This window comes from Schistocerca cancellata, chromosome 2 (genome assembly GCF_023864275.1).
Source record: "Schistocerca cancellata isolate TAMUIC-IGC-003103 chromosome 2, iqSchCanc2.1, whole genome shotgun sequence".
NCBI classification, from domain to species: domain Eukaryota; kingdom Metazoa; phylum Arthropoda; class Insecta; order Orthoptera; family Acrididae; genus Schistocerca; species Schistocerca cancellata.
Window position 1 is genome coordinate 139,901,248 of NC_064627.1, and position 27,807 is coordinate 139,929,054.

Below are 27,807 nucleotides of genomic sequence, written 5' to 3' on the forward strand. Positions count from 1 at the left end.
GCAAGGATAGGATAAACGCCAATGGTGGAGGAGTATTTATAGCAGTAAAGAATTCAATAATATCCAGTGAAGTTATTACCGAATGCGAATGTGAAATAATCTGGGTTAAGCTAAGTATCAAAGGTGGGTCAGATATGATAGTCGGATGCTTCTATAGACCACCTGCATCAGCAACCGTAGTAGTTGAGCGCCTCAGAGAGAACCTGCAGAACGTCGTGAAGAAGTTTCCTGATCATACTATTGTAATAGGGGGAGACTTCAATCTACCAGGTATAGAATGGGATAGTCACACAATCAGAACTGGAGCCAGGGACAGAGACTCTTGTGACATTATCCTGACTGCCTTGTCCGAGAATTACTTCGAGCAGATAGTTAGAGAACCAACTCGTGAAGCTAACGTTTTAGACCTCATAGCAACAAATAGACCGGAACTTTTCGACTCCGTGAATGTAGAAGAGGGTATCAGTGATCATAAGTCAGTGGTTGCATCAATGACTACAAGTGTAATAAGAAATGCCAAGAAAGGAAGGAAAATATATTTGCTTAACAAGAGTGATAGGGCACAAATCGCAGAATATCTGAGTGACCACCATCAAACGTTCATTTCTGAGGAAGAGGATGTGGAACAAAAATGGAAAAAATTCAGAAACATCGTCCAGTACGCCTTAGATAAGTTCGTACCGACTAAGGTCCAAAGCGAGGGGAAAGATCCACCGTGGTATAACAATCATGTACGAAAGGTACTACGGAAACAAAGAAAGCTTCATCATAGGTTTAAGAGTAGTCGAATCATAGCTGATAAGGAAAAGCTGAACAAAGCGAAAAAGAGCGTAAAGAGAGCAATGAGAGAAGCATTCAACGAATTCGAACATAAAACATTGGCAAACAATCTAAACAAGAACCCTAAAAAGTTTTGGTCATATGTAAAATCGGTAAGCGGATCTAAATCCCCTATTCAGTCACTCGTTGACCACGATGGCACCGAAACAGAGGACGACCGAAGAAAGGCAGAAATACTGAATTCAGTGTTCCGAAACTGTTTCACTGCGGAAAATCGTAACACGGTCCCTGACTTCAGTCGTCGCACGGACGCCAAAATGGAAAATATTGAAATAAACGATATCGGAATTGAAAAACAACTGCTATCACTTAGTAGCGGAAAAGCATCCGGACCAGACGAGATACCCTTAAGATTCTACAGTGATTATGCTAAAGAACTTGCCCCCTTTCTATCAGCAATTTATCGTAGATTGCTGGAAGAACGTAAAGTACCTAGCGACTGGAAGAAAGCGCAGGTCGTTCCCATTTTCAAGAAGGGTCATAAATCAGATGCGAATAATTATAGGCCTATTTCGCTTACGTCAATCTGTTGTAAAATAATGGAACATGTTTTGTGTTCTCGTATTATGACGTTCTTAGATAATACAAATCTCCTTCATCATAACCAACATGGATTCCGCAAACAGAGATCATGTGAAACTCAGCTCGCCCTATTTGCCCAAGAAATTCACAGTGCCGTAGACACTGGCGAGCAGATTGATGCCGTATTCCTGGACTTCAGGAAGGCATTTGATACGGTTCCGCACTTACGTTTAATGAAAAAAATACGAGCTTACGGAATATCGGACCAGGTTTGTGATTGGATTCAGGATTTCCTAGAAGAAAGAACACAACATGTCATTCTTAACGGTTCAAAATCTGCAGATGTAGAGGTAATTTCGGGAGTACCGCAAGGAAGCGTGATAGGACCTTTATTGTTTACAATACAGTATACATAAATGACTTAGTTGACAACATCGGTAGCTCCGTGAGGCTATTTGCAGATGACACGGTTGTCTACAAGAAAGTAGCAACATCAGAAGACTCGTACGTACTCCAGGAAGACCTGCAGAGGATTAATGCATGGTGCGACAGCTGGCAGCTTTCCCTAAACGTAGATAAATGTAATATAATGCGCATACATAGGGGCAGAAATCCATTCCAGTACGATTATGCCATAGGTGGTAAATCATTGGAAGCGGTAACGACTGTAAAATACTTAGGAGTTACTATCCGGAGCGATCTGAAGTGGAATGATCACATAAAACAAATAGTGGGAAAAGCAGGCGCCAGGTTGAGATTCATAGGAAGAATTCTAAGAAAATGTGACTCATCGATGAAAGAAGTAGCTTACAAAACGCTTGTTCGTCCGATTCTTGAGTATTGCTCATCAGTATGGGACCCTTACCAGGTTGGATTAATAGAAGAGATAGACATGATCCAGCGAAAAGCAGCGCGATTCGTCATGGGGACATTTAGTCAGCGCGAGAGCGTTACGGAGATGCTGAACAAGCTCCAGTGGCGGACACTTCAAGAAAGGCGTTACGCAATACGGAGAGGTTTATTATCGAAATTACGAGAGAGCACATTCCGGGAAGAGATGGGCAACATATTACTACCGCCCACATATATCTCGCGTAATGATCACAACGAAAAGATCCGAGAAATTAGAGCAAATACGGAGACTTACAAGCAGTCGTTCTTCCCACGCACAATTCGTGAATGGAACAGGGAAAGGGGGATCAGATAGTGGTACAATAAGTACCCTCCGCCACACACCGTAAGGTGGCTCGCGGAGTATAGATGTAGATGTAGATCTTTGTGACAGTATATGGCTCTCAGAAATAAATGTGCCAAGTGTTGTACATTGACAAATTGATGACCCTGCCTTCACATTAGGATGTACTGTGGTTTCGACGTGACATTCCTGAGGACACTGCTTAAATCAAAACAAGACATTACCACGGCTCCAGTTAGACAGTTTAAAAGCTGTTGACTACATGGATAAGAACAGGAGGGGGCAAATTCATACTCTTGACGGGGGGGGGGGGGGGGGGACCTTGTTTCACAAAGCTCCTAGCATCCAGCGCACGTTAGCCTATCGATTATTCATATGGCTTTGAAACGCATCGCTGTCGGTTTTTGAACATTTTTGAACACATTCTAAGTTATACGGTCCCTAGCTAGCAACCGCTTTATGTTCTATTCTGGAAGAAGGGCGGAAAACGCGTTGTACGAACATATAGCAACACCTAGCCGGAGAATAGTCGCGGGATAACTAAACCGGTGATTCTGGCGGAGTTAGTGAAGTTAACCTGTGAATAAGCTTTGAGATTGGCAGGAATAGTTGCAGAATTAGTGATAACAAGACTGTTTGTTAGAACGAGGAAGGAGAAGAAACGGGAACATCACACAAATTATGGAAGAATATGATGATTCCGAATTTGTATAAAAATTTCATACTATTACTTTTCGATCTCATACTTGAAATACTGGAGCATATGAATAAAGTGTGAAACTATTTCCTAACGTAAAGCTTTTTGCTTGTAGTAGGCCTAATAGGCATTTGATATTTGTACTTTGTGAATTATATTCTGTCGTTACAAAAAAGACCGTTTGTGCCAAAACAGTCTCGTTTATTTCATGTGTATTACAATTGTTGCAGTATTACATTTCCTCAAACACATATGTTTTATGCATCAGACTCTTCAGAAAGATGTGTGCTACAAAATGAATATATTTTTGAAAATTCGTTGTTGTTTGATGCACAGAGTAGTCTGGGGAAGTGGGTAGTCTCCACGTGACCCGTGTTTACATTTAGTGATTTTGCTGTTTCCTCTTCGTTTACTGCTCTCACGTCAAATGAAATCAAAACAGATTTCTGTGGCTGGGAGCTATCAAGTGAATTAAATTACATTCACATAATTACGGAAGGCTAAAATGTGTTATTAGTTGCAGATTTTATTTTATTGCCACCTTTCTGACAGTCAAGCATTAATTGTGTTGCGTACAATGAAGTTTATTTTTGTCGGTTTGCTAAAGAAATTTTCTTTTATTAATCATTTCCGCTGAGGCAGACAATATATTTGAAACATCGTGTTTAATTCCACACATTGTTAGCTGCATTTCATGTGCACGTTTTCAACTTCCAGCATGTATAGCATTATGCCATAATAAAGAACCAAACATTAGATAAACAGTACTGGTACTCCAAGAAAATTTACATCCCGAAAACCACATTGAAAAGCTTAATATCAGGTCGTGGCCTACTTACCTGGGAATCTGGACATACAAATGCGCACATTAAATGTGTATATTTTAGTATGGGGCACAAAATTCCGATGCTTTTGGAGTATCCTCTGATGTCTTGTTTCTTTTATGAAAAAATCTTTTAATGTTTCACACGTACGAACATATGAGCTCCCTCAGACATCGTAGCTGCGCAAGCGCGGGGACGCCTGTCATCTGGCGCTCTCTGGCAAATGCGGAAACGAACCTATTTCTAACAGGTCAGGGGAAAATATTCCGAATGGTGGTTTTAAAAGCGTTCACCATCAAAGTAACATTCTGGCAGTTACAATGGAGCTATATGCGATAAAGTACGATGAATTTCTTAACTCACAGAGTGTTTGACTCACATTTAAAAATCAACTCTTTGATGATGAGCCATTTAGATGAATTTCGAGCCCAGAAGATCAGACATTTATGTCGTTATTAAAAATTTTACTGGAACATTTGTGTGATATCTTAAATTGTAATACGCACATAAAAGACCAAAATTGTATTTGAAAGCTTGGCTCCTCTTGCAGTGTATTAATCTTACAGACCAATATTATGTGTGAAACCTTTGAGTTTCGTGTTGCAACGCTGTTGTTGTTGTTGTTGTGGTCTTCAGTCCTGAGACTGGTTTGATGCAGCTCTCCATGCTACTCTATCCTGTGCAAGCTTCTTCATCTCCCAGTATCTACTGCAACCTACATCCTTCTGAATCTGCTTAGTGTATTCATCTCTTGGTCTCCCTCTACGATTTTTACCCTCCACACTGCCCTCCAATGCTAAATTTGTGATCCCTTGATGCCTCAAAACATGTCCTACCAACCGATCCCTTCTTCTAGTCAAGTTGTGCCACAAACTTCTCTACTCCCCAATCCTATTCAATACCTCCTCATTAGTTACGTGATCTACCCACCTTATCTTCAGCATTCTTCTGTAGCACCACATTTCGAAAGCTTCTATTCTCTTCTTGTCCAAACTAGTTATCGTCCATGTTTCACTTCCATACATGGCTACACTCCATACAAATACTTTCAGAAACGACTTTCTGACACTTGCAACACTATGTATGTTAATTTAAACCATTAACTTTTCTGTTTGTGTGTTCGCGCTACTTAAGTGCTGTTGCTATTGGCTGACTACATCACGTGTCCTAAGCTCTGAATACCCGCTGTCATCGCCTGGCGATATCACGTGACATGAGCTATGACTGGCTTACAAAAACGCATCGCAATATCGATTTCAATGCTTCGGAAGGTAACATGCGGTGTTTGATGGAATTTGAATTTATACTTTTGTAATACGAAAATATGCAGCGTACATGTTGATGCACATCAAAGATCTTTCCAAAATGCATTTTTTCCCCTATGTTTGGTTTTCTAAAGCACCGGGAAATTCTATTCCTGTGTATAAAACCATAATCATTCAAAGGACTTACAAGGTATACAGTTCCGAGAGAAAATATGCTGTCAGTTAACAGGGAAAAAGTATGTTTTCACCCGGGAGAAAGTATATTTTTAACCGAGAAATCCAGGAATTTTTTCCTTGTCCACGTATACACCCTGGAAAACACATTTTAGAACAAGATCCAATTCCCTGTAGTCTAGCTTCCTTCTTAATTCGAAAAAGAAAATTCTGAGAATATATATTGGAGCTCGGCATTGTATGGTAGTGAATCATGGACAGTGGGAAAACCAGAACAGGAGAGAATCAAAGTGTTTGAGATGTTGCGCTTCTGAAGAATGTTGAAAATCGGATGGAATGATACGGTAAGAAATGAGAACCTTCTTCGCAGAATCAGCAAAGAAAGGAACATATTCACAAAAAGAAGGAGCAGGATGATCGGACATGTGTTAAGACATAATCTTCCTGGTACTGGAGGTAACTGTAGGGGAATACAGAGATTGGATTAAATCCAGCAAAAATTAGGATGTAGTGTGCAAGTGCTGCTCAGAAATGAAACAATTGGCACAGAAAAGGAATTCGTGGTGGGGGGCATCTAACTAGTCAAAAGACTGATCACTCAAAAAAAGAGCTGCAATCTTGCTTCTTTGGTGACTTTAGCAGTAACTCCCACAGTGGAGACAATGATCCTTAATTAATGTCTTAATGAAAGCATAATAATAATCAAAGTTTTGAAAATAACTGCATAAATGCATTCCATCACTTACACTTTTTTTAAAAATAAAAGTTAAGCTAAGACCTTGCACAGTTCAGCAAAAACAATATGACCACTGCCCACCATGATGTTGGATGTCGCCTGGTGGCATTGCGGGCATGTGGTGCAGTCACAAAAGTTTCTAATCAGAGCAGGCACAGATGGAGGGTCACACCAGCAAAGATAAGGGCTGCAAATGGGCAAATCCATTGAAATAAGCAACTTTGACAAAGTGCAAATTATTGTTATGTAGAGCCCATGAATGAGTATCTCAAAAACAGTGAAGCTTGTCAAATGTTCACGTGCTGCTGTTGTGAGCATCTGTGGAAAGAGATGGGACAGTGAAACCACCACTTGACGCAAAATGGTTGGACGTCCATGACTTCACAGACTGTGGTGTTTGTAGGCTATTCTGCTCTGTAAAGTAGGATAGACGGTGACCTGTGGCAAAAGAGCACAATGCTGGTACATGTACAAGTGTTTCAGAGTACACCATTCATCGTACATTATTGAACAGTAACTCTGCAGCAGACAATCCCTACATGTTTACATGTTGAGCAATGACATTGTCAGTTATGATTGCTGTGGGCACAGGATCATCAGGATTCAACGGTCAGTCAATGGAAACTTGTCATCTTTTCAGGTGAATCACATTTTTGCTACACTAGGTCAGTTTTTGTCTCCACAAACGCTGTCATCATGGTGAATGTAGACTCAAAATGTGCGGTCGCAGGCTGGTGGAAGCATTATTATGCTGTGGGAAGCATTCTCCTGTGCTTGCATGGGACCTGTGGTAGTAAGTAATTGAAGACACGCTGACAGCTGTGAACCACCTGTATCCCTTCATGCTTGAGTCTTCCCGGACAGTGATAATTGTCCATGTCTCAGAGCCAGAACCATGCTACAGTGGCTTGACGTGCATTATAGTGAACTCACATTGATGTCTCAGCAACTAAATTTGCTTGATGTAAATCCTATGAGACCCATCTGGGTCACTATCAGGTGCCATCACTGTGTATGCTTATCAGCAGGCCATTATTTATGCGTATTACATGACCTGTGCATGGACACTTGGTGCTGCAAGCATTAAGCAGGTGGTCATAATGTTTTGTTTCAACGGTGTATGTGTAAGCACATCAGACAAAATATTAGTCATCCCCTTTAAAGAGTACACTAGTGACTTGGCAACACTTTAGATGGTGAATAACTGCTACCAGACTGTCCTGTGACACTCCACTTCTGACATACATTATGGCACCAGAGTGGTGTGAATGTGCCTGTTGGTTGTAGGGAATCAGCACAATAAAATGGATTGATGTGGCAGAATAATGTAAAGGAGCTGTGGTGTTTGGACATGCCTATGACCACTCCATGAGTGAAGTTGCCTGATTTTCTGGTGTAACAATACAGATTGTCATGTAGCACAATGTAAAAACAGTGAGGTAGGTTGAGGCAATGAATTAAAATCTGTGCCAGCTCTCGGATTTGAACCTGGGTCACATGCTTACCACGCACTATCGGTTGTGCTACACTAGTACTACTGCTACCACAGCTGTACGGTGTATCCTAGTACGTCTGCTCCATGAACTGGAATCTTTATTGGGGAGGGAGATGTACACAGCTGTATGGACTATCCTAGTACATCTCACTCCTTGAAATGTAATCTTTATCAGGGAGGGAGATTTACTGGGATAGTCCATACAGCTGTGGTAGCTGTATTGTCAGTGTGGCACATTGGTAATGCATCTTCCCAGTGAGCAAGAGAACTGGGTTTGAATCCCAGTACGGGTACAAAATTTAATTCATTGCCTCAGTCTACATCATTATCATGGATAAATGTGTGACCCAATATGTCTCAGGAACATCAACTGTGTATTATTAATATATCACCTACGTCTTAGGTACAGGCAGGATTAAAGCCATTTCGGTCATTGCTAAGATGATATTCCAATATCAGAGAGCCTCAGAAATACTGAGGTGAGTTTAGAAGGGAAACAGCAATGGGCTGAGGCATGTATTGGAATATACCTCATGGGGGGAGGCTTATGTGGCAGTTGGAATGGCACATGAGATAGAGAATCTGCCTAGTAAGCATGAGACCCAGGTTTGAGTCCTGGCATTGGTACAAATTTTAATTCATTGCTTCAGCCTACATCATTAAAATAGAGGAAGGTGAGATTCATTATGACTCAGGAACATCAACCGTATATGTTAAAAACAGTTCTTGTGATTCTGAAAGATAAAGACCAGAGATGAGTGACATCCCATGTCAGTGACAGTTTCAAACTTGACAGGAATTGCTGCACCATCTCAACCAGTCTCCAGGCGAACTGCGTGCAGTAGACGTTTTGAGTCTGATACTTTGCTAGAGGTCAATACTGACAGTAGCACAGAATGTCGTGTTTCTTCAGTGGGACATTAGCTTATTGGAGGCATTTATTGTAGTCCAGTGTGTCAAGAGTTTTGTCTCTTTTCAAGTTTCCAAATGCATAAAGTTCAACAGCAGCTTAATTAATTGGTTAATGGGCAGTGTGTGAAAGATATAGTTCAGATCAGAGCTGATTATGTGATGTTCAGGGATGCTCATCATACCATGACCTAAGTTCACTCATACAGATTACTGTGAACATGATGTAGGATGCTTGTTTCATCATTCATGGTTTCTAAGTATTGCTGTTTCTTCAAGCATTGCCTTTCTTCACCTTTGATTATGAGTACGCTGTGGATACTCTTGTTGTCCAAGATGACAGCAGGCATGTGTGTGGCTTTCTTGGTTTGACAAAAACTCAGGCACCTTATCACATTGCAACTGATCCACTATATTTCCCAATGTCATCCCCCCCCCTGCGGGTCCGGGGATTAGAATAGGCCCGAGGTATTCCTGCCTGTCGTAAGAGGCGACTAAAAGGAGTCCATCCCCCTCACGGGGGTAGTTAGCGCCTGCGCCCGGAGACGGACGGTTCCTCGACCTATTATTGTGGTCTTTTTGGTTTTTCACTTCTCGTTTCTTCCTTCCTTTTGTTGGTTCCTTTCTTTGCTCTTCTCCACCTCACTGTCTTCCTTACTCTTTCCCTTGACTTCTCCTTGCCTTCTCATTGCCTTCTTCTCCTTGCCTTCTCATTGCCTTCTTCTCCTTGCCTTCTTCTCCTTGCCTTCTCTGGTCTCCGCCTCGGCGTTTGAGACAGTCTGTCCTCTTTCTCCCTCTCTCTTCTTTTTCCTCTTCTTCCTTCCTCCCTGTGTGTGCCTGAAGGCCGACCCACGCATTCGCACGCGTAGCCGGTGACGGGGTAACGCGTAAGTCCCCGCCCTGGGTAGACATGTAAGGCACGCGCGTACCCCCTGGTAAAGGCCAGGCCCGGGGAGGGGTGATTGCCTGAGCTGATACCTTCTGACCATGCCGATTGGTCCCTCCGTCTGTTTCTCGGGAGGTGTGACCTGAGGTGTAAACATTCACCTAAGGCGGGAGTGCCCTCTGAGAGGGTCTCCACAAGGAAGGAGCGCGCCATCGGAGACGCTGGCAATCATGAGGGATTCCTCCGCAATGGATTCTACTCCATCTCTCTCGACTTCGACCCAAAAACGGAAACGTGACCAGCCAACAGTGACAAAAGTACTACCGCCTGCCCCACAGTTCCTCGTAGTTTCTCGATCTGAGGACGGAAAGGATTTTTCCTCTGTCAACCCTTTCGTTATTCAGAAGGGCGTAGATGCAATAGCCGGATCTGTCAAATCTTGTACCAGGTTGCGTAACGGCACCTTATTACTAGAAACTGAGAGTGCCTTTCAGGCACAAAAACTGCTTCGGGCCACCCTCCTGTACACGTTCCCTGTCCGGGTGGAGGCCCACCGAACTTTGAATTTGTCTCGTGGTGTAGTCTATACTAGCTCCCTCGACGGATTGACTGACGAGGAGCTTCAATCTTTCCTCGCTGAGCAGGGCGTGACGGCTGTCCATCGGGTCATGAAAAAGGTCAACAATGACCTTGTACCGACCCGGACACTTTTCTTGACCTTCGATAGTGTTAAGCTGCCATCGCGCATCAAGGCGGGCTACGAGGTTATTTCTGTTCGCCCCTATGTCCCGACACCTACGCGCTGCTACCAGTGTCAGCGTTTCAATCACACTCGACAGTCTTGTTCCAATGCGGCTAAATGTGTCACTTGTGGCAGGGATGCCCATGAGGGTGACTGTCCACCTCCGTCTCCTCGTTGTGTGAACTGTCAGGGTGACCATGCCGCATCCTCCCGCGACTGTCCTGTCTATAAGGAAGAACGCTGTATCCAAGAAATTCGGGTCAAAGAGAAAGTGTCCACCTCGGCTGCTCGCAAGCTATTGGCTAGTAGGAAGCCCACGCTGCTCCCAGCGGGGAAATACAGTACTGTCCTCGCCTCTCCTCGGACTACCCGGGAGGTAGCAACCCAGACATGCGATCTGACCTTCAGCACCACGGTCGTCCGTTCGGCCAGTGCTAAGATCGCGCGGTCGACGTCTCCTCTTCCTCCCATCACCCCACAGACACCAGCCCCTTCCTCAGCTTCTGCTAAGTCGAAGACCCCGAAGTCAGATGCACGGGCCTTCAAGAAGGAACCATCCCGTGCAGACTTCCTCCGTCCCTCGACCTCCCAGCCTTCGACCGGTACTTCCACCAAACGTCCTTCCAAAAAGGCGCATAGGAAGCACAGTTCTCCTTCTCCGCCATGGCGCATTTCTTCTCCTGCGCCACCCAGCGGTTGCCGCCCCAGGCCGTCATCCGTTTCGCCTGGCCGCACCGCTGGTAGCCGTACATCTGGCCGTTCACCGGCGGAGGAAGCTCCCCCTCCCGGCCATCCTCCCGAGATGGCCGATGACCCTATAGACCCCATGGACGATGACTGTCCGCCTACTGATAGCAGCGGCAGTGCTCGCTCGAAGCCAGGCCCTAAGTGGCCTTCGAGGTGACCCCTTCTCTCATCTTCCTTTTCTTACGATGGCACTTATTCGCTGGAATATTCGCAGCATTCGCTCCAACCGAGAGGACTTGAAGTTGCTGCTCCGCTTGCATCGTCCGCTCGTCGTAGCCCTCCAGGAAACGAAGCTACGCCCATGCGATCAAATTGCCTTGGCACACTACACCTCTGTGCGTTTTGACCTACCCCCTGTGGTAGGTGTCCCAGCTCATGGAGGGGTTATGTTGCTGGTCCGGGATGATATTTACTACGATCCCATCACTTTGCACACCGGCCTGCAGGCAGTTGCCATCCGCATTACTCTCCCCACTTTTACGTTTTCCTTTTGTACCGTTTACACTCCATCGTCATCTGCCGTTACCAGGGCAGACATGATGCAACTTATTGCTCAGCTACCTGCACCATTTTTGTTAACTGGAGACTTCAATGCCCACCATCCCCTTTGGGGCTCTCCAGCATCGTGCCCGAGGGGCTCCTTGTTAGCAGACCTTTTCAACCAGCTCAATCTTGTCTGCCTCAATACTGGCGCCCCTACTTTTCTTTCAGACACATTTCACACCTATTCCCATTTAGACCTCTCTATATGTACTCCCCAACTTGCACGCCGGTTTGAGTGGTATGCACTTGCTGATACATATTCGAGGGACCACTTCCCATGTGTTATCCATCTCCTGCAGCATACTCCCTCTCCGTGCTCCTCTAGTTGGACCATCTCCAAGGCAGACTGGGAGCTCTTCTCTTCCAGGACGACCTTTCAGGATCAAACCTTCACAAGCTGCGATCGTCAGGTCGCACACCTCACGGAAGTCATTCTCGCTGCTGCTGAATATTCCATCCCTCACCCTACTTCTTCTCCACGTCGCGTACCGGTCCCCTGGTGGACCGCAGCATGTAGAGACGCTTTACGTGCTCGTCGACGTGCTTTACGCACCTTTAAACGCCACCCTACAGTGGCGAATTGTATTAATTATAAACGATTACGTGCTCAGTGTCGTCGTATTATTAACGAAAGCAAGAAAGCCAGCTGGGCTGCTTTCACAAGCACCTTCAACAGTTTTACTCCTTCTTCTGTTGTCTGGGGTAGCCTGCGCCGGCTATCTGGCACTAAGGTCCACTCCCCAGTTTCTGGCTTGAAGGTCGCGAATGAAGTCCTTGTTGCCCCTGAGGCTGTCTCCAATGCCTTCGGCCGCTTTTTCGCAGAGGTTTCGAGCTCCGCTCATTACCACCCTGCCTTCCTCCCCCGCAAACAGGCAGAGGAGGCTAGGCCACCTGACTTCCGCTCCTCGAATTGTGAAAGTTATAATGCCCCATTCACCATGCGGGAACTCGAAAACGCACTTGGCCGATCACGGTCCTCCGCTCCAGGGCCTGATTCTATTCATATTCAGATGCTGAAGAACCTTTCTCCTGCGGGTAAAGGTTTTCTTCTTCGTACATAGAATCGCATCTGGATTGAGGGACATGTTCCCGCATGCTGGCGCGAGTCTGTTGTTGTCCCGATTCCTAAGCCGGGGAAGGACAAGCATTTGCCTTCCAGTTATCGACCTATCTCGCTTACGAGCTGTGTCTGTAAAGTGATGGAGCGAATGGTTAACTCTCGATTGGTTTGGCTGCTCGAGTCTCGACGCCTACTTACCAATGTACAATGTGGATTTCGTAGGCGCCGCTCTGCTGTTGACCATCTGGTTACCTTGTCGACCTTCATTATGAATAACTTCTTGCGGAAGCGCCCGACCGCGGCTGTATTCTTTGATTTGGAGAAGGCTTACGACACCTGTTGGAGGGCGGGCATTCTCCGCACCATGCATACATGGGGCCTTCGCGGTCGCCTCTCTCTTCTTATTCGTTCCTTTTTAATGGATCGACAGTTCAGGGTACGTGTGGGTTCTGTCCTGTCCGACACCTTTCGCCAGGAGAATGGGGTGCCACAGGGCTCAGTTTTGAGCGTCGCTCTCTTCGCCATCGCGATCACTCCAATAATGGATTGCCTCCCAGCTGATGTATCAGGCTCCCTTTTTGTGGACGATTTTACCATCTATTGCAGCGCGCAGTGTACACGTGTCCTGGAGCGCTGTCTTCAGTGTTCTCTTGACCGTCTTTACTCCTGGAGTGTCGCCAATGGCTTCCGTTTTTCTGCCGAGAAGACGGTCTGTATTAACTTCTGGCGCTACAAAGAGTTTCTCCCACCGTCCTTACGACTCGGTCCCATTGCTCTCCCAATCGTGGAGACAACCAAATTTTTAGGCCTTACATTTGGCAGGAAACTTAGCTGGTCTCCACATGTGTCATATTTGGCCGCCCGTTGTACCCGTTCTTTAAATGTCCTCCGTGTTCTCAGTGGTATGTCGTGGGGAGCGGATCGAACCGTCCTACTTCGTCTATATCGGTCGATTGTCCGCTCCAAGCTGGATTATGGGAGCTTCGTATACTCCTCTGCACGGCCATCCATCTTACGCCGCCTCAACTCCATACAACATCGGGGTTTACGACTTGTGATCGGAGCATTTTATACCAGTCCCGTCGAGAGTCTTCATGCTGACGCTGGCGAATTGCCACTCACCTACTGGCGCGATATACTGCTTTGTCGGTATGCCTGTCGGCTACTGTCAATGCCCGACCATCCGTCTTATCGTTCCTTTTCTGACGACTCTCTTGACCGTCAATACGGGTTGTATGTCTCTGCCCTGCTACCCCCTGGAGTTCGCTTTCGTCGCCTCCTTCAACACCTTGATTTTTCACTCCCTGCAACCTTTCGAGTGGGCGAGAGCCGCACGCCACCTTGGCTCCAGGCTCAGGTCCGCGTTCAACTTGACCTCAGCTCGCTCCCAAAAGAGGTCACCCCCGGTTCGGTCTACCACTCCCGTTTTTTGGAACTTCGTTCGAAGTTCATCAACATGACTTTCATTTATACAGATGGCTCTAAGACCAATGACGGGGTCGGGTGTTCCTTTATTGTCGGGGCACAAAGTTTCAAATACCGGCTCCATGGCCATTGTTCGGTCTTCACAGCTGAGCTCTTTGCCCTCTACCAGGCTGTTCTTTACATCTGCCGCCACCGACATTCTGCTTATGTCATCTGCTCAGATTCCCTGAGCGCCATCCAGAGCCTCAGTGATCCGTACCCGGTTCACCCTTTCGTACACCGGATCCAACGCTCTCTTCAGCAGCTGGTGGACGTCGGTTCTCCGGTTAGCTTTATGTGGGTTCCTGGCCATGTCGGTATCCCTGGGAACGAAGCTGCAGATGCCGCGGCCAAGGCTGCGGTCCTCCAGCCTCGGACAGCTTCTTGTTGTGTCCCTTCGTCCGATTTTAGCAGGGTCATTTGTCGGCGCATCTTACAACTGTGGCATGCCGATTGGGCTGCACTTACCGACAACAAGCTTCGGGCCTTAAAACCTCTTCCCGTGGCTTGGACGTCCTCCTCACGCCCTTCTCGGCGGGAGGAGGTCGTTTTAGCCCGGTTAAGAATTGGACACTGCCGGTTCAGCCATCGCCATCTGCTGACGGCTGCGCCGGCGCCGTTCTGCCCATGTGGGCACTTGCTGACGGTTAGACACATTTTAATGTCCTGTCCAGATCTTAACACACTGCGCCTCGATCTTAACCTGCCTAATACTTTCGATGCCATTTTAGCGGATGACCCACGAGCAGCTGCTCGTGTTCTTTGTTTTATCAATTTGACAAACCTTGCTAAGGACATTTGATGATGTTTTTTAATCCTATGCCTGCCAGTCTGTCTTTTATCGTGTTTTCCCTTTTAGTTGTTGTTGTCAACTTGTGCCTCGCGGTGCATTCTTAGAGTAGTCAGGGTGCTAATGACCATTGAAGTTGTGCGCTCTAAAACCACCAAAAAAAAAAAAAAAACCAATGTCATTCCCATATAAAGTATCTAGAACTAAATGTAACAGTAGGTAAAACATGTCAATCAATAACCCCACAATATGGTAGGTATATACGATATAATCAACAGTGATTGACTGTAGCTAGATATGGCACACCTGAGGAAACTAAGATGCTCTCTTCTTCAACAAATTAAACCCATTATTAAGACCAGAGAACTTCGTGCTACACAATATTTGGGTAATTTTGTTCACTGAATAAGTTCTATCGTGCGAACACAGGTGTAAAATAGTCAGCCATATTCATTTGTAATGATTGAGACAAGTACTTCCCTTCTTCTTCTCCTTCTTGTTTCTTTTTTGTAATAATAATTATCATTATTATTACTAGTATCATCATCATCTCTTCATCAAAGCATAGAGGCAACAAACGATTTGGTTTAAAAATTACTCAAAGATGCTATCCCAAGTGCAGAAAAGGCTGATTGATGCTGAAAAATTTTCAGTGCTGTTGCAAGTAACTTCCTTTGTAAAGTCTTTGAATTTACAAGGCTTCATTCAGAGACAGTTCAGGTGACGAACTGGCAGTGCAGTGAGGTGTGATGCCAAAAGTTCTGTTCTGTCTGTGTGTGTGTGTGTGTGTGTGTGTGTGTGTGTGTGTGTTGTGTTGTGTTAAAGAGAGAGAGTTACAACAATTTAGCATACACATTATTTGGCCATGGTCTCGCTTATAATTTTGTTCATAATCAGGAGTTTTAGAACTGAGTTCGTAATTAATTAAGATGCCAGGATCTGTACCCAATTAATGACCTCAGCTGAAGTTAGAGACCTTGTATTTTCACCAAAACTTCAGATTTGGAGCCTAGGAGGATGATACCAACAAACAGTGACTTCTTCAGAGAATAGTTAATGAACACTGGTAGTATCTTTAGATGAAAAGGACTATAATTTAGCAAAGAATGGTGATTGGTCACATCATAACTAGTAGTTCCTTCTGTCAGTGATAGTGTTGTTTTTCATGATTTAAAGAAACTATGTACAAACATTGTTAGAGTGCAGGTAATTGATAGTGAAGATCTACATCAATATTCGCAGTCCACCTTATGGCATGTGGCGTAGGTACCCTGTACCACTACTATTCTTTTCCTTTCCTGTTCCATTTGCAAATAGAACAACGAAAAAACATCTGTTTATATGCCTCTGTATGAGCCCTAATTTCTCATATAGTACCTTCGTAGTCCATACATACAATGTATGTTGAAGGTGACAGAATCATTCTGCAGTCAGCTTGAAATAGTGGTTCTCTAAATTTTCTCAATATTGTTCCTTGGAAAGAATGTCACCTTCTCTTAAGGGATTCCCATTTGAGTTCATGTGCTCATCCATCTGATGTCATGAAAGAGATTATGGAAACTATATAAATAGGCAGTGAACTGGCTCTCCTGGGAAAGGAATGAAACACTGTAACTTGTTTTGGACTTAGCATTTGTGGAAGAAATTGAAATGAGGGAAAATGATTTGTGGAAGGGATTGAAATGAGGAAAATGGTAACCCAGCTGTGAACCCATAAAATCAACTAGAAACTGAGAATGTATGAAGGACCAAATTGTTTGATGGGAAATAATGGTGGCTCTCTTGCACACAAAGGGTGAAGTACAGTTAAAGTATCATTTGAAAGGAAGATAGATTGGCTGGCAGAGAAATCAACAAAGGACGTAAATCAGGAGGTGAAACCCTTGCTGCAGAAACAATATTAGATCCAAAAGAAAATCTGTTAAGAACTGAATGAATTACTGAATACTTAAGACAAAATTTCTGGGAACATGTATAAATTAAAATGACAATCAGAAACAAAAACCAAGTTCCCACAAGATAGTGAGTGAGTGACTTTTTCGCTGAAAGTGGTCAGCATGCTGCATAAGTATTGTGCCTTGAAAGAGAAATTGGGGAGCACACAAAAACCAACTAGCACATAAGGACAAATTAGACAGGCCCTTTAGAAATTAAACTGATGGAACAGTTTCCTTAGTATGATGTATGACAGAGTAGTGTACACAGAATATGCTGTTAGAATTGCAAGATGTATGGAAAGATTTGCCAACAAAATTGTAAGGTGTCATTGATAAATAAAAGGAAATTATAACACCACCTGTCACTGTGTAACATTCATTAACAATTCAATTTCATACTGTCTTCCCACGTTCCTGAGTGAAAAAAATTAAGACAGACTTAATACCTGTAGAAAGAAGTGAACATGTGGGCATCAGAACTGCAGAAGATTGTAATAACTGCAGTGAATTAGTTTACATTTTCTTGTATCACTGCTGTTTACAAACAAAACAATGGGTTGTGAAATCAGTGTTATTAAATCCAGTAAAATATTCATGTAGCAAATGTGTAAAATGAAATTAAGCTGAAAGTGAATGTGTGGATTACCTAGTGAAGGGCATAGAGTTAGTAGAGATGTTTATTTCATGATTGCCTTTAAAAGTAAATGAAAAACTAGGAGTTCTTCTATGTGGAGATTTTGAAAATATCTTTGTACTGCCCCTGATACAACTGAATCAGTTGATCATGAGAGAAGGAACTTTTGAGAGAAAAGAATGAGGATGAGGAAGAAGACATTTGGAGCCATAGACTAGAGAAAGGTAGTGTGTCATTTCTAGTGTGATCCACTTCTGGGACAGAATATGGGTGATGGCAGAATAACCAATGAGGAAAAAGGAGATGGATGCCATCGTCATAAAATGAATCGGTATTAAGATTTGAGCTTGAGAGACCAACAGGCCTGTCCATTAGATAAATTTGGAATGTGAGGGGGAACATTTGAAAGGTATAGAAGTATATTTAAAGTAATGGACATTTTGAATAAGACCTGGCTTAGTAGGGATTGTAAAGAAGGGTCAAACTGGGCTGGATAATTTTTAAATGACTGTAGTCTCAACAAAATATTAGATCTTTTCTACAAATAAGAGGTAGTGACTCAGGAGCCACTGATGCCTCTCATGGAACATGGAGTGGTGAGAATGAAGATTGGTGACAGCAGCAATGTGTCACAATTCATAGCATCCACTTGTTAACTGAAATAGCTGTCTATAGTAAAAAGAAGTGAATAAAGAAACAAATATTGGATTTTCATTCCAGCAAGGGCATGTGGACAAAGTTTCTTTGTGGTTCTTTATGTGAATTTTCTGTGGGATAGTTGAATACAAGCAGAGCAAAAATTGATTTCCAGCAGTGTAGCTTGATGATAATCCTCAATGAGAGAAGAAAAAACATGTAAAGGACAGGCTGTGGAGTTGAGTGATATGGCGAGAGCAGTGAAAGCTATTTTGACACCATCAAATGTGAGGGGCCATGAAAGGGCTTGGCCTGCTCCTCTTCTTCTTCTTCTGGGGGTGGGGTGGGGGGTGTATTTTCTTGAGAAAGAAGGCTTTGTTCTTCTACTAGAGAATACGTAAGTGGTATTAATGTGAATTAATGGGGATCATGAACCCTTGTGCATCATACAATATCTTCTGCAAGTACTTAGTTTTCCATTGGTGTTGGCAGAACATAATAATGGTATTAAAAAGGAAAAACCCTGATGTTCTGCAAAATTGTATTTATTTTGTCACAAACTGGCTTTTAACTTCTCAGGCCATTTTCGGGAGACAACTGCATGTCACAAACACAGATAAATATGATGCGCGAGTTACACAGAAAATACAAATGTGACAAAATGTTTACATAGGCTACGTAAGAAAAATATTACATTAATTAGAGTAACTAAAAGGGTAAACAAAGTTTTTATGAGGAGATACATATAACAAATGATGAGAATTAAAATGAATTAACTTTTTGAATTTACTATATGTAATGAAAACTTAATTTCAGAAGGGAGAAAATGGAAACTGAGTCTTATCATGTACTACTAGTCTGGCAATTTGTGTCGTGTTTTTGTTGACTTTCATTATTTCCAGTAGGGTCATCTTTCTACTGTTTTGATAGAATGTAAAAGTTCACATTCTACAGCATATGGATGGTAGTCTGCTAAAAGATGATCAACAAAGGTTGAATCTTTCTTCTTTAATCGCCAGCTTCACTCATGTTCACGTAGCCAAATTGCCACAGCTCTGCCTGACTGGCCAATATACAATATTTTACACTGCCTGCAAATAATTTGATGTGTACCACTTTGTGACAAGGGTTGCATTTTGTCTTTACTATTCATTAAAAATTTTGATGTGTTATGGATCTAATTTCAGGGCATGATTTTAGGAAGACTTACACTGAAATGGATCGATTCTCTCTGAGGTTTTGCCCACCACACCCAGAATAGCTTTCCATTGCCTTCCCGATCTCTGCAATATCGTTGTCAGATCCTGTGCTCCTTCCACACCCATGTCCCTTCACTATGACTCCTACCACTTGACCATCTCCACTGCAAGACTTGACCTGTGTATGCTTCTACCGCCACATTTACCAGCCCTTTAACTGACAATATATATACCAACACACATCATATACCCACATCTTTCATGTAAACATTGTTCGGCCTTTTACATCACCCTGGCTACCACCAAGTTACCAGTGAGGATGAATGGGCATAGACAGAGAGTGTATACCACAGCCCACAATGTCCTGTTGCAGAGCATGCTCTACAACATGACAGTCCTGACCTTGATGCGTGTTTCACCACACATGCCATCTGGATTCTTTCTCCAGGTACTACAAGGTGTACAACTTTGCTTCCGCCGTTTTTTCCCCAACATTTGAGGCTTTAATGAAACAAACTGGTTACACGTGTATCATTCAAAGTATTTTCCATTGCTGGCCACTACTTTCTCCCATCTTTCGGGCAGTTTATGATTACCGCACTGAAAAGAATTACTTGTCTTTTGAAGCGATCCACAAATCTATCCAATTTGTGACTTCTCCATGAGATTGGAAGTGTTGGTCAGCCAGGCCATGTGCCATTGATGTAAACAGGTGATAGTCAGAGGGAGCAACGTCTGGAGAATATGGTGGGTAGGGGAGGTCTTCGCATTTTAAAATTTCCAAGTATATTTTGACCTCTTTTGCAACGTTTGGTTGAGCATTGTGCTGCAAAATCACTTTACCATGCCTCTCACTGTATTTTAGCCGTTTGTCTTTTGATGCTCTGCTCAAACGCATTAATTGCATTCCATAATGAGTGCCTGTGATTATTTCACTTGGTTTTAACACCTCATAGTACATGACGTCGCACTGGTCCTACCAAATGCAGAGCATTAATTCGGAGCCGTGAATATTTGATTTGGTCATCAACATGGAAGCATGGCTGGGGTATCCCCATGATTTTCTGCATTTCGGATTATCATAATGAACCCATTTTTCATCCCTGGTCATAATGTGATGCAGAAATCCCTTTCGTTTTTGCCTCTGAAGCAACTGTTCACAAACACACATACGCCGTTCAACGTCTCTTGGTTTCAGCTCACACAGGATCCAAGTTCCTTCTTTCTGAATCATGCCCATAGCCTTGAGACATTTTGAAATGGCTTTCTGTGTCACTCCCACTAATCGTGCCAATTCTTCTTGAGTCTGACGCAGGTCTTCACTCAGTGATGTCTCCAATTCTGCATCTTGGAAAACATCTCTCTTCCACCACTATGCTGATCTACAATGTTAAAACCATCGTTCTTCAAGCGTAGACACCATTCACGACATGTTCTTTCACTAGTAGCGTCCTTACCATACATACTTGAGACCATTCTATGGGACTCAGCCACTGTTTTCTTCATATTGAAGTTAAACTGTAACACCTCCCGCAAATGATGAGAATTAGGCTCATAAACTGACATTTTCTATCAAGAACAACTTTATGATGCACAGACACAAATCGACTAATGTTTGAATGAGGTTATGTTGACTAGGGTCCAAGCTAACTGCCCGATGTCTGTGATCTGTTTCATTCGACCGCTACTTACCGTTGTCGCCACCTATTGGCAGAGTTGTACACCTTGTAGTTTTTCAGAACTCTGCAAATGGAGATTAGCACCACAATATATCCTTATTTCTCACCACCCACCTCACCTTAATTTATGTTAATTTCTTCTGTTTCAACATTTCTTCACAGCAACTACTCATTTCTTCACTCTTTTTTAGTTTTCTACATCTTTCATTTTCTGACCTGTCAATTTTTTGCTGACCCTTCCCACCTCTGTTATGTACAATGTACTTAGCTTTTCACTGTTATTAACTCATGCACGATGAATTAGCAGTAATCTATTTCTTGCAAATTACCCTGTCTTATTGCATATTACCCTGTCTTCCACCTTTAAGCTCTTAGGTTTTCAAATCTTGTCCAGTGCAGTCCCCAACAATCAGTCTTTCCTTCCCATCCCATCCAGTAAGTCTCCCCTGACCCAGGGTTCTGGTTGGCTTTTCCAAACTCTGCCCCTTTTCCTAAACCTCTCTAGTTTCTTTCCCTTCACCCCTCTTCCTTCCCCTTCAACTATATTGCCAGAAGGAGGAGCCACTGGCTTCAGAAGCTTGCATAAGTAAAGCCTAAGATGATTTGACTTACCAAACAAAAGCGCTGGCACGTCGATAGACACACAAACATACACACAAAATTCTAGCTTTCGCAAACCAACGGTTGCCTCGTCAGGAAAGAGAGGGAAAGACCCACGTGGAATGTTTCCTTCTATTTTTTGTATATATATAAAGAAAGATGACGAGACTTACCAAACAAAAGCGCTGGCAGGTCGATAGACACACAAACAAACACAAACATACACACAAAATTCAAGCTTTCGCAACAAACGGTTGCTTCGTCAGGAAAGAGGGAAGGAGAGGGAAAGACGAAAGGATGTGGGTTTTAAGGGAGAGGGTAAGGAGTCATTCCAATCCCGGGAGCGGAAAGACTTACCTTAGGGGGATAAAAGGACAGGTATACACTCGCGCACACACACATATCCCAAGTACGAGTGTATACCCGTCTCTTCATCCCCCCAAGGCAAATCCCCCCGCTCCCGGGACTGGAACGACTCCCCACCCTCTCCCCCAAAACCCACATCCCTTCACCCCCCCCCCCCCCCTCGACGAAGCAACCGTCTGTTGCGAAACCTTGAACCCCGTGTGCATGCTCATGCCTGCCCGTGTGTCCATCGACCCGCCAGCGCCCCCGCTTGGCAAGTCTCATCATCTTTCCCCCCAGATATAATCCTCCCACGTGGAATGTTTCCCCCTATTTTTTATATATATATATATATATATATATATATATATATATATATATATATATATATATATATATATATATATATATATATATATATATATATTAGCTTTCGCAACCAACGGTTGCCTCGTCAGGAAAGAGGGAAGGAGAAGGAAAGACAAAAGGATATGGGTTTTAAGGGAGAGGGTAAGGAGTCATTCCAATCCCGGGAGCGGAAAGACTTACCTTAGGGGGAAAAAAGGACAGGTATACACTCGCGCACACACACACATATCCATCCGCATATACACAGACACAAGCAGACATTTGTAAATGTAATTTTGTCTTTCCCTCTCCTTCCCTCTTTCCTGACGAGGCAACCGTTGGTTGCGAAAGCTAGAATTTTTGTGTGTATGTCTGTGTTTGTTTGTGTGTCTATCGACCTGCCAGCGCTTTTGTTTGGTAAGTCTCCAGGAAACATTCCACGAAGGAAAAATATATCTAAAAACAAAGATGATGTGACTTACCAAATGAGAGTGCTGGCAGGTCGACAGACACACAAACGACCACAAACATACACACAAAATTCAAGCTTTCGCAACAAACTGTTGCCTCATCAGGAAAGAGGGAAGGAGAGGGAAAGACGAAAGGATGTGGGTTTTAAGGGAGAGGGTAAGGAGTCATTCCAGTCCCGGGAGCGGAAAGACTTACCTTAGGGGGGAAAAAAGGACGGGTACACACTCGCGCACACACACACACATATCCATCCACACATATACAGACACAAGCAGACATATTTAAAGACAAAGAGTTTGGGCAGAGATGTCAGTCGAGGCAGAAGTGCAGAGGCAAAGATGTTGTTGAATGACAGGTGAGGTATGAGTGGCGGCAACTTGAAATTAGCGGAGATTGAGGCCTGGTGGATAACGGGAAGAGAGGATATATTTAAGAGCAAGTTCCCATCTCCGGAGTTCGGATAGGTTGGTGTTAGTAGGAAGTATCCAGATAACCTGGACGGTGTAACACTGCGCCAAGATGTGCTGGTCGTGCACCAAGGCATGTTTAGCCACAGGGTGATCCTCATTACCAACAAACACTGTCTGCCTGTGTCCATTCATGCGAATGGACAGTTTGTTGCTGGTCATTCCCACATAGAATGCATCACAGTGTAGGCAGGTCAGTTGGTAGATCACGTGGGTGCTTTCACACGTGGCTCTGCCTTTGATTGTGTACACCTTCCGGGTTACAGGACTGGAGTAGGTGGTGGTGGGAGGGTGCATGGGACAGGTTTTTACACCGGGGGCGGTTACAAGGGTAGGAGCCAGAGGGTAGGGAAGGTGGTTTGGGGATTTCATAGGGATGAACTAAGAGGTTACGAAGGTTATATATATATATATATATATATATATATATATATATATATATATATATATATATATATATAGCGCTGGCAGGTCGATAGACACACAAATAAACACAAACATACACACAAAACTCTAGCTTTCGCAACCAACGGTTGCCTCGTCAGGAAAGAGGGAAGGAGAAGGAAAGACAAAAGGATTGGGTTTTAAGGGAGAGGGTAAGGAGTCATTCCAATCCCGGGAGCGGAAAGACTTACCTTAGGGGGAAAAAAGGACAGGTTTACACTCGCGCACACACACACATATCCATCCACACATACACAGACACAAGCAGAAAGCTGAAAAATGTCTGCTTGTGTCTGTGTATGTGTGGATGGATATGTGTGTGTGTGCGAGTGTAAACCTGTCCTTTTTTCCCCCTAAGGTAAGTCTTTCCGCTCCCGGGATTGGAATGACTCCTTACCCTCTCCCTTAAAACCCAATCCTTTTGTCTTTCCTTCTCCTTCCCTCTTTCCTGACGAGGCAACCGTTGGTTGCGAAAGCTAGAGTTTTGTGTGTATGTTTGTGTTTATTTGTGTGTCTATCGACCTGCCAGCGCTTTTGTTGGGTAAGTCTCATCATCTTTCTTTTTAAATATATTTTTCCCACGTGGAATGTTTCCCTCTATTATATTTATATATATATATATGTGTGTGTGTGTGTGTGTGTGTGTGTGTGTGTGTGTGTTCTCCTGCTGCCACTTGGTGACTATGATAAAGGTTTTTGAAAATGGGCAAATGACGTTTCTAGATGAATGTCTAAAGAATGTAAGTTACAATTTGAGTCATTTGCTGTGGTTAGTTATTTAGGTAATTGTGATCTAAGGTGTAAAAACAGCTAAAATGCCCCCCTCCCCCCTGCATAAACGTGGTAACTTTGAGCCCTTGAATCTTGGTAACAGAAAATGATATTAAACAAAACAAAAAATTCTTAATGCCCCAATAATAGCATCTTAAGAACATACAGTAAAAAATTTTGATGATGTGCCATGAACAGAAATTATAGAAGTGGCTGTCCCAACAACAGGTACATTTCATACCCAAAATGCATTGGTTTTCTCAAGAACTGCCAATGAACAAATTGTGCTTTAGTAAGTCACGTAAGAGCCACCTTAGACTACACCTAATGGTAAAGAACTAACTCATTGATCAATTTCCTTGGGCCGGAGGAAGATTTTAGTGTTCAAATTTTGATCATGTACCGTAGGATAGCTGCAGTGTTCCTGTTCTTCAGATGGGTATACATATGGTCACTGCGCCAAGGGATCTAAAATACTAAACCCCTTATCTCTATAATCAGTAGAACCTGAGATATGAGCCCCCAAAAAAATTGCATTTTTGCACGTGGATTTTTTGGAACATTGGTACCGTGCACAGACTTTTATATGTTTCAACATTTTATCTCCTGTAGTTGGTAATTTTTTTATTGTAATGGATTGAGCTTCAAAAAGTACATAAGAAACAAACTGGAGTGGAGAGCAGTATTTTGACACCCAGATATCATTTTTTTCTGTTGATCTGCTAGATACCAGAATAGTGGACTACAGATGCAGTTTCCTTCTTTAGTACAGTCATCTGCTTACAGAGAAGATGCAGGTGTAAATGCAAGAACTTTGCTGTTTGAAGATCCAGCAGCCTACCAGTATGGACGAGATCAATTAAGGTAATGCAAATAAAATGCTTGGGTATGTGAATTAAGTATTCTAATGTATTTATATTTTGCTTCTTTTTTCCTAGATTACATTTCACATATTCTTAACATTTTTAGTGCCAAATACAATGCTATTCTGACAATTTTCAGAAAAGAACATCATACTCCAATTATGATACCATACTCACTTTCTCACTCTCCAACCACAGTATAAAGTCAGTGGTTGATGTGTCTTGGTGTTGAGAACATGAAGGAAGGATCGATAATCATCCTTGTGTGCTTCTATGTGAAAAAATCAACTGTTATAACTTACAGACATCTCCATTGTCTTGTCTCTGAACCTCGATGTATTGCACATTCATCAGAAAATAACACTCTTTAACGAGACTTGTGATTTAGAAATTGTGGCAACAAAACACAGCATGCTGCAGCTCACTCCTCCACATCATTGTCAGACATTTGATTCACAAACATGGGTCTAAATGCTATCATTTTAAGTCTGTTTTATAATATGGTCATGGTTTGTTGACTATGATAACTTGAAGTCCAGCTGCTTTCTTGCAAATAGATTTCATTGGATAGTGCTCAATTGATTGAGCCAGGACAGCACACATTTCCTTCTATCCACTACATGGTGTTCTTTGACACTGTTGGAAACAAAAGGCTTTTATACCCATCAGCTGGGCTGCTTTACTGGGTTCGGCCTTGCCAAAGCAATCTTTGAATGCAGGTCTTATCTTAATCATTGGTTGCCCTATCCATAAGAGTTTTTGTAGCCCAACACACTCCACTAATCGCTGCTGATATTTTAGCATTCATAACTATTCATCAGGGAGTATTCACCCAACTTACAGTGATGATTCAAAATGAGCGAGAGATGTGTGGGGGGGCAAACTGTCCTGACGACAGAATAATTGGCAGTGATCAACACCATAAGGAAGCAGAAAAAAACACTGTGGTAGAATTTAACACAAGAGGTTTAAATTGTCAGTAGTATTAATATCAGGTTTATCTGTAAAAAGTCTCACAAGAAAAGAAGTATTGAATTATCCCTGATTATTGTGATAGAGACCTTGGGTTTCAAGGTTGAACTAGTATGAGAAAATACAACACAATCGTTTTTTGGGATGAAGTTAAAATTATCACTAGAACACCTCATCCGACAACTGAAATGACAAAATACATAACCAAAACAATATCGCACTGATAAAAATGATTTTTGTCAGCTTTAAAACAGGGGTTTCAATTAAACAACTATTTCTCAGATACCCTTTACTGGCAGCTATAATGCTTGTATGACAATTGAACTGGTAGTGAATTTTTAAAGATGTAGAGCATGAAATAATGCTTTTAGAACTGTGAACTTGCAAACAACTGAATGTGTGAACTAGCAAAAAAGGAATAGTGTAACTCTTGAACATTGTTATCAACTCAAAAATTGTAGACATTTGAGTCTCTTATTTGATGTTCTGCCATTAGATATTGAAATATGTTTGTGGACATTTTAGAGCAAGTAGTACTGGTAGTAGAAGGTTAACCATGTGGAGGAACAGATATATAAAGTTTTGTACCCTGTACTTTCATACATTGTGTGGTGTTTAGATTTTGAACAAATGAAGAACTATTTAATATCAACTTGCATGTGTTATGAATGTTGTCTCATGATGAAAATGAATGATCTTAAATACAACAAAATTTTTGTTGGTGGTGGTGTTGACATTTTTACATTGGTGAGACTTCTTATAAATACATAGAGCTGGAGGAAAGTGGTGAGAAAAATATTGAAAACCTAAATCTCTGTAACATCCTGTTCAATAACATACAAACTGATGGTAGTAATGATTTTTAAGTTATGAGAAAGAGCAACTGACCCTCCACTGTTTTCATTTGATTGAACTTTAATTAGGAACAGTGCAAGGCGATAGAAAAAAGAAGAGAGAAAATCTCAGAGGTAAAGATTTAATTATCCATCTATGTTTGTATGTTGTTGGTTCACATTTCCTGCTTTCTACATAACTATTGTCAAGGAGATGTTTAGTAAGGCAGCAGTTGAAGTATATTTGCATTGTCGTCATGAAAGGGTTAGGCTTTATGCTGTTAACAGCCAAGAAGCTGCAAAGTTGGATGTTGCAGTAGAATACCTACATCTACATCCATTCTCTGCAAACCACCCTGAGGTGCATGGCAGAGGGTACATATGAAGTCACTGTAGCAGTTATTATGGTTTCTTCCAGTTCCTTTCACATATAGAGTGCAGGAAGAATGATTGTTTGAATGCCTCTGTCCATGAGTAATTATCCTAATCTTATCCTCACAAATTGTAGTATATTCCTAGAATCATCATTCAAAGCCAGTTCTTGAAACTTCAGTTCCTTCAGTATCTCTGTGACACTTTCCCGTGGATCAAATAACCTGTGACCACTCATGCTACCCTTCTCCGTATATGTTCAATATCCTCTGTGAGTCCTATTTGGTATGGATCCCACACACTTGAGCAATATTCTAGAACAGGTCACACGAGTGATTTGTATGCAG

General features: G+C 42.8%; 1 protein-coding gene across 1 annotated transcript in view; it reads left to right on the top strand.

Moving 5' to 3' along the window:
• The window catches only part of LOC126151896 (uncharacterized), a 279,605-nt gene that overhangs the window by 199,643 nt on the left and 52,155 nt on the right, over positions 1-27,807 (top strand). The window contains exon 9 of the mRNA XM_049915972.1: positions 25,147-25,284. Coding sequence (XP_049771929.1) covers positions 25,147-25,284 — 138 coding nt within the window. The remainder of the gene's footprint in view (positions 1-25,146; positions 25,285-27,807) is intronic.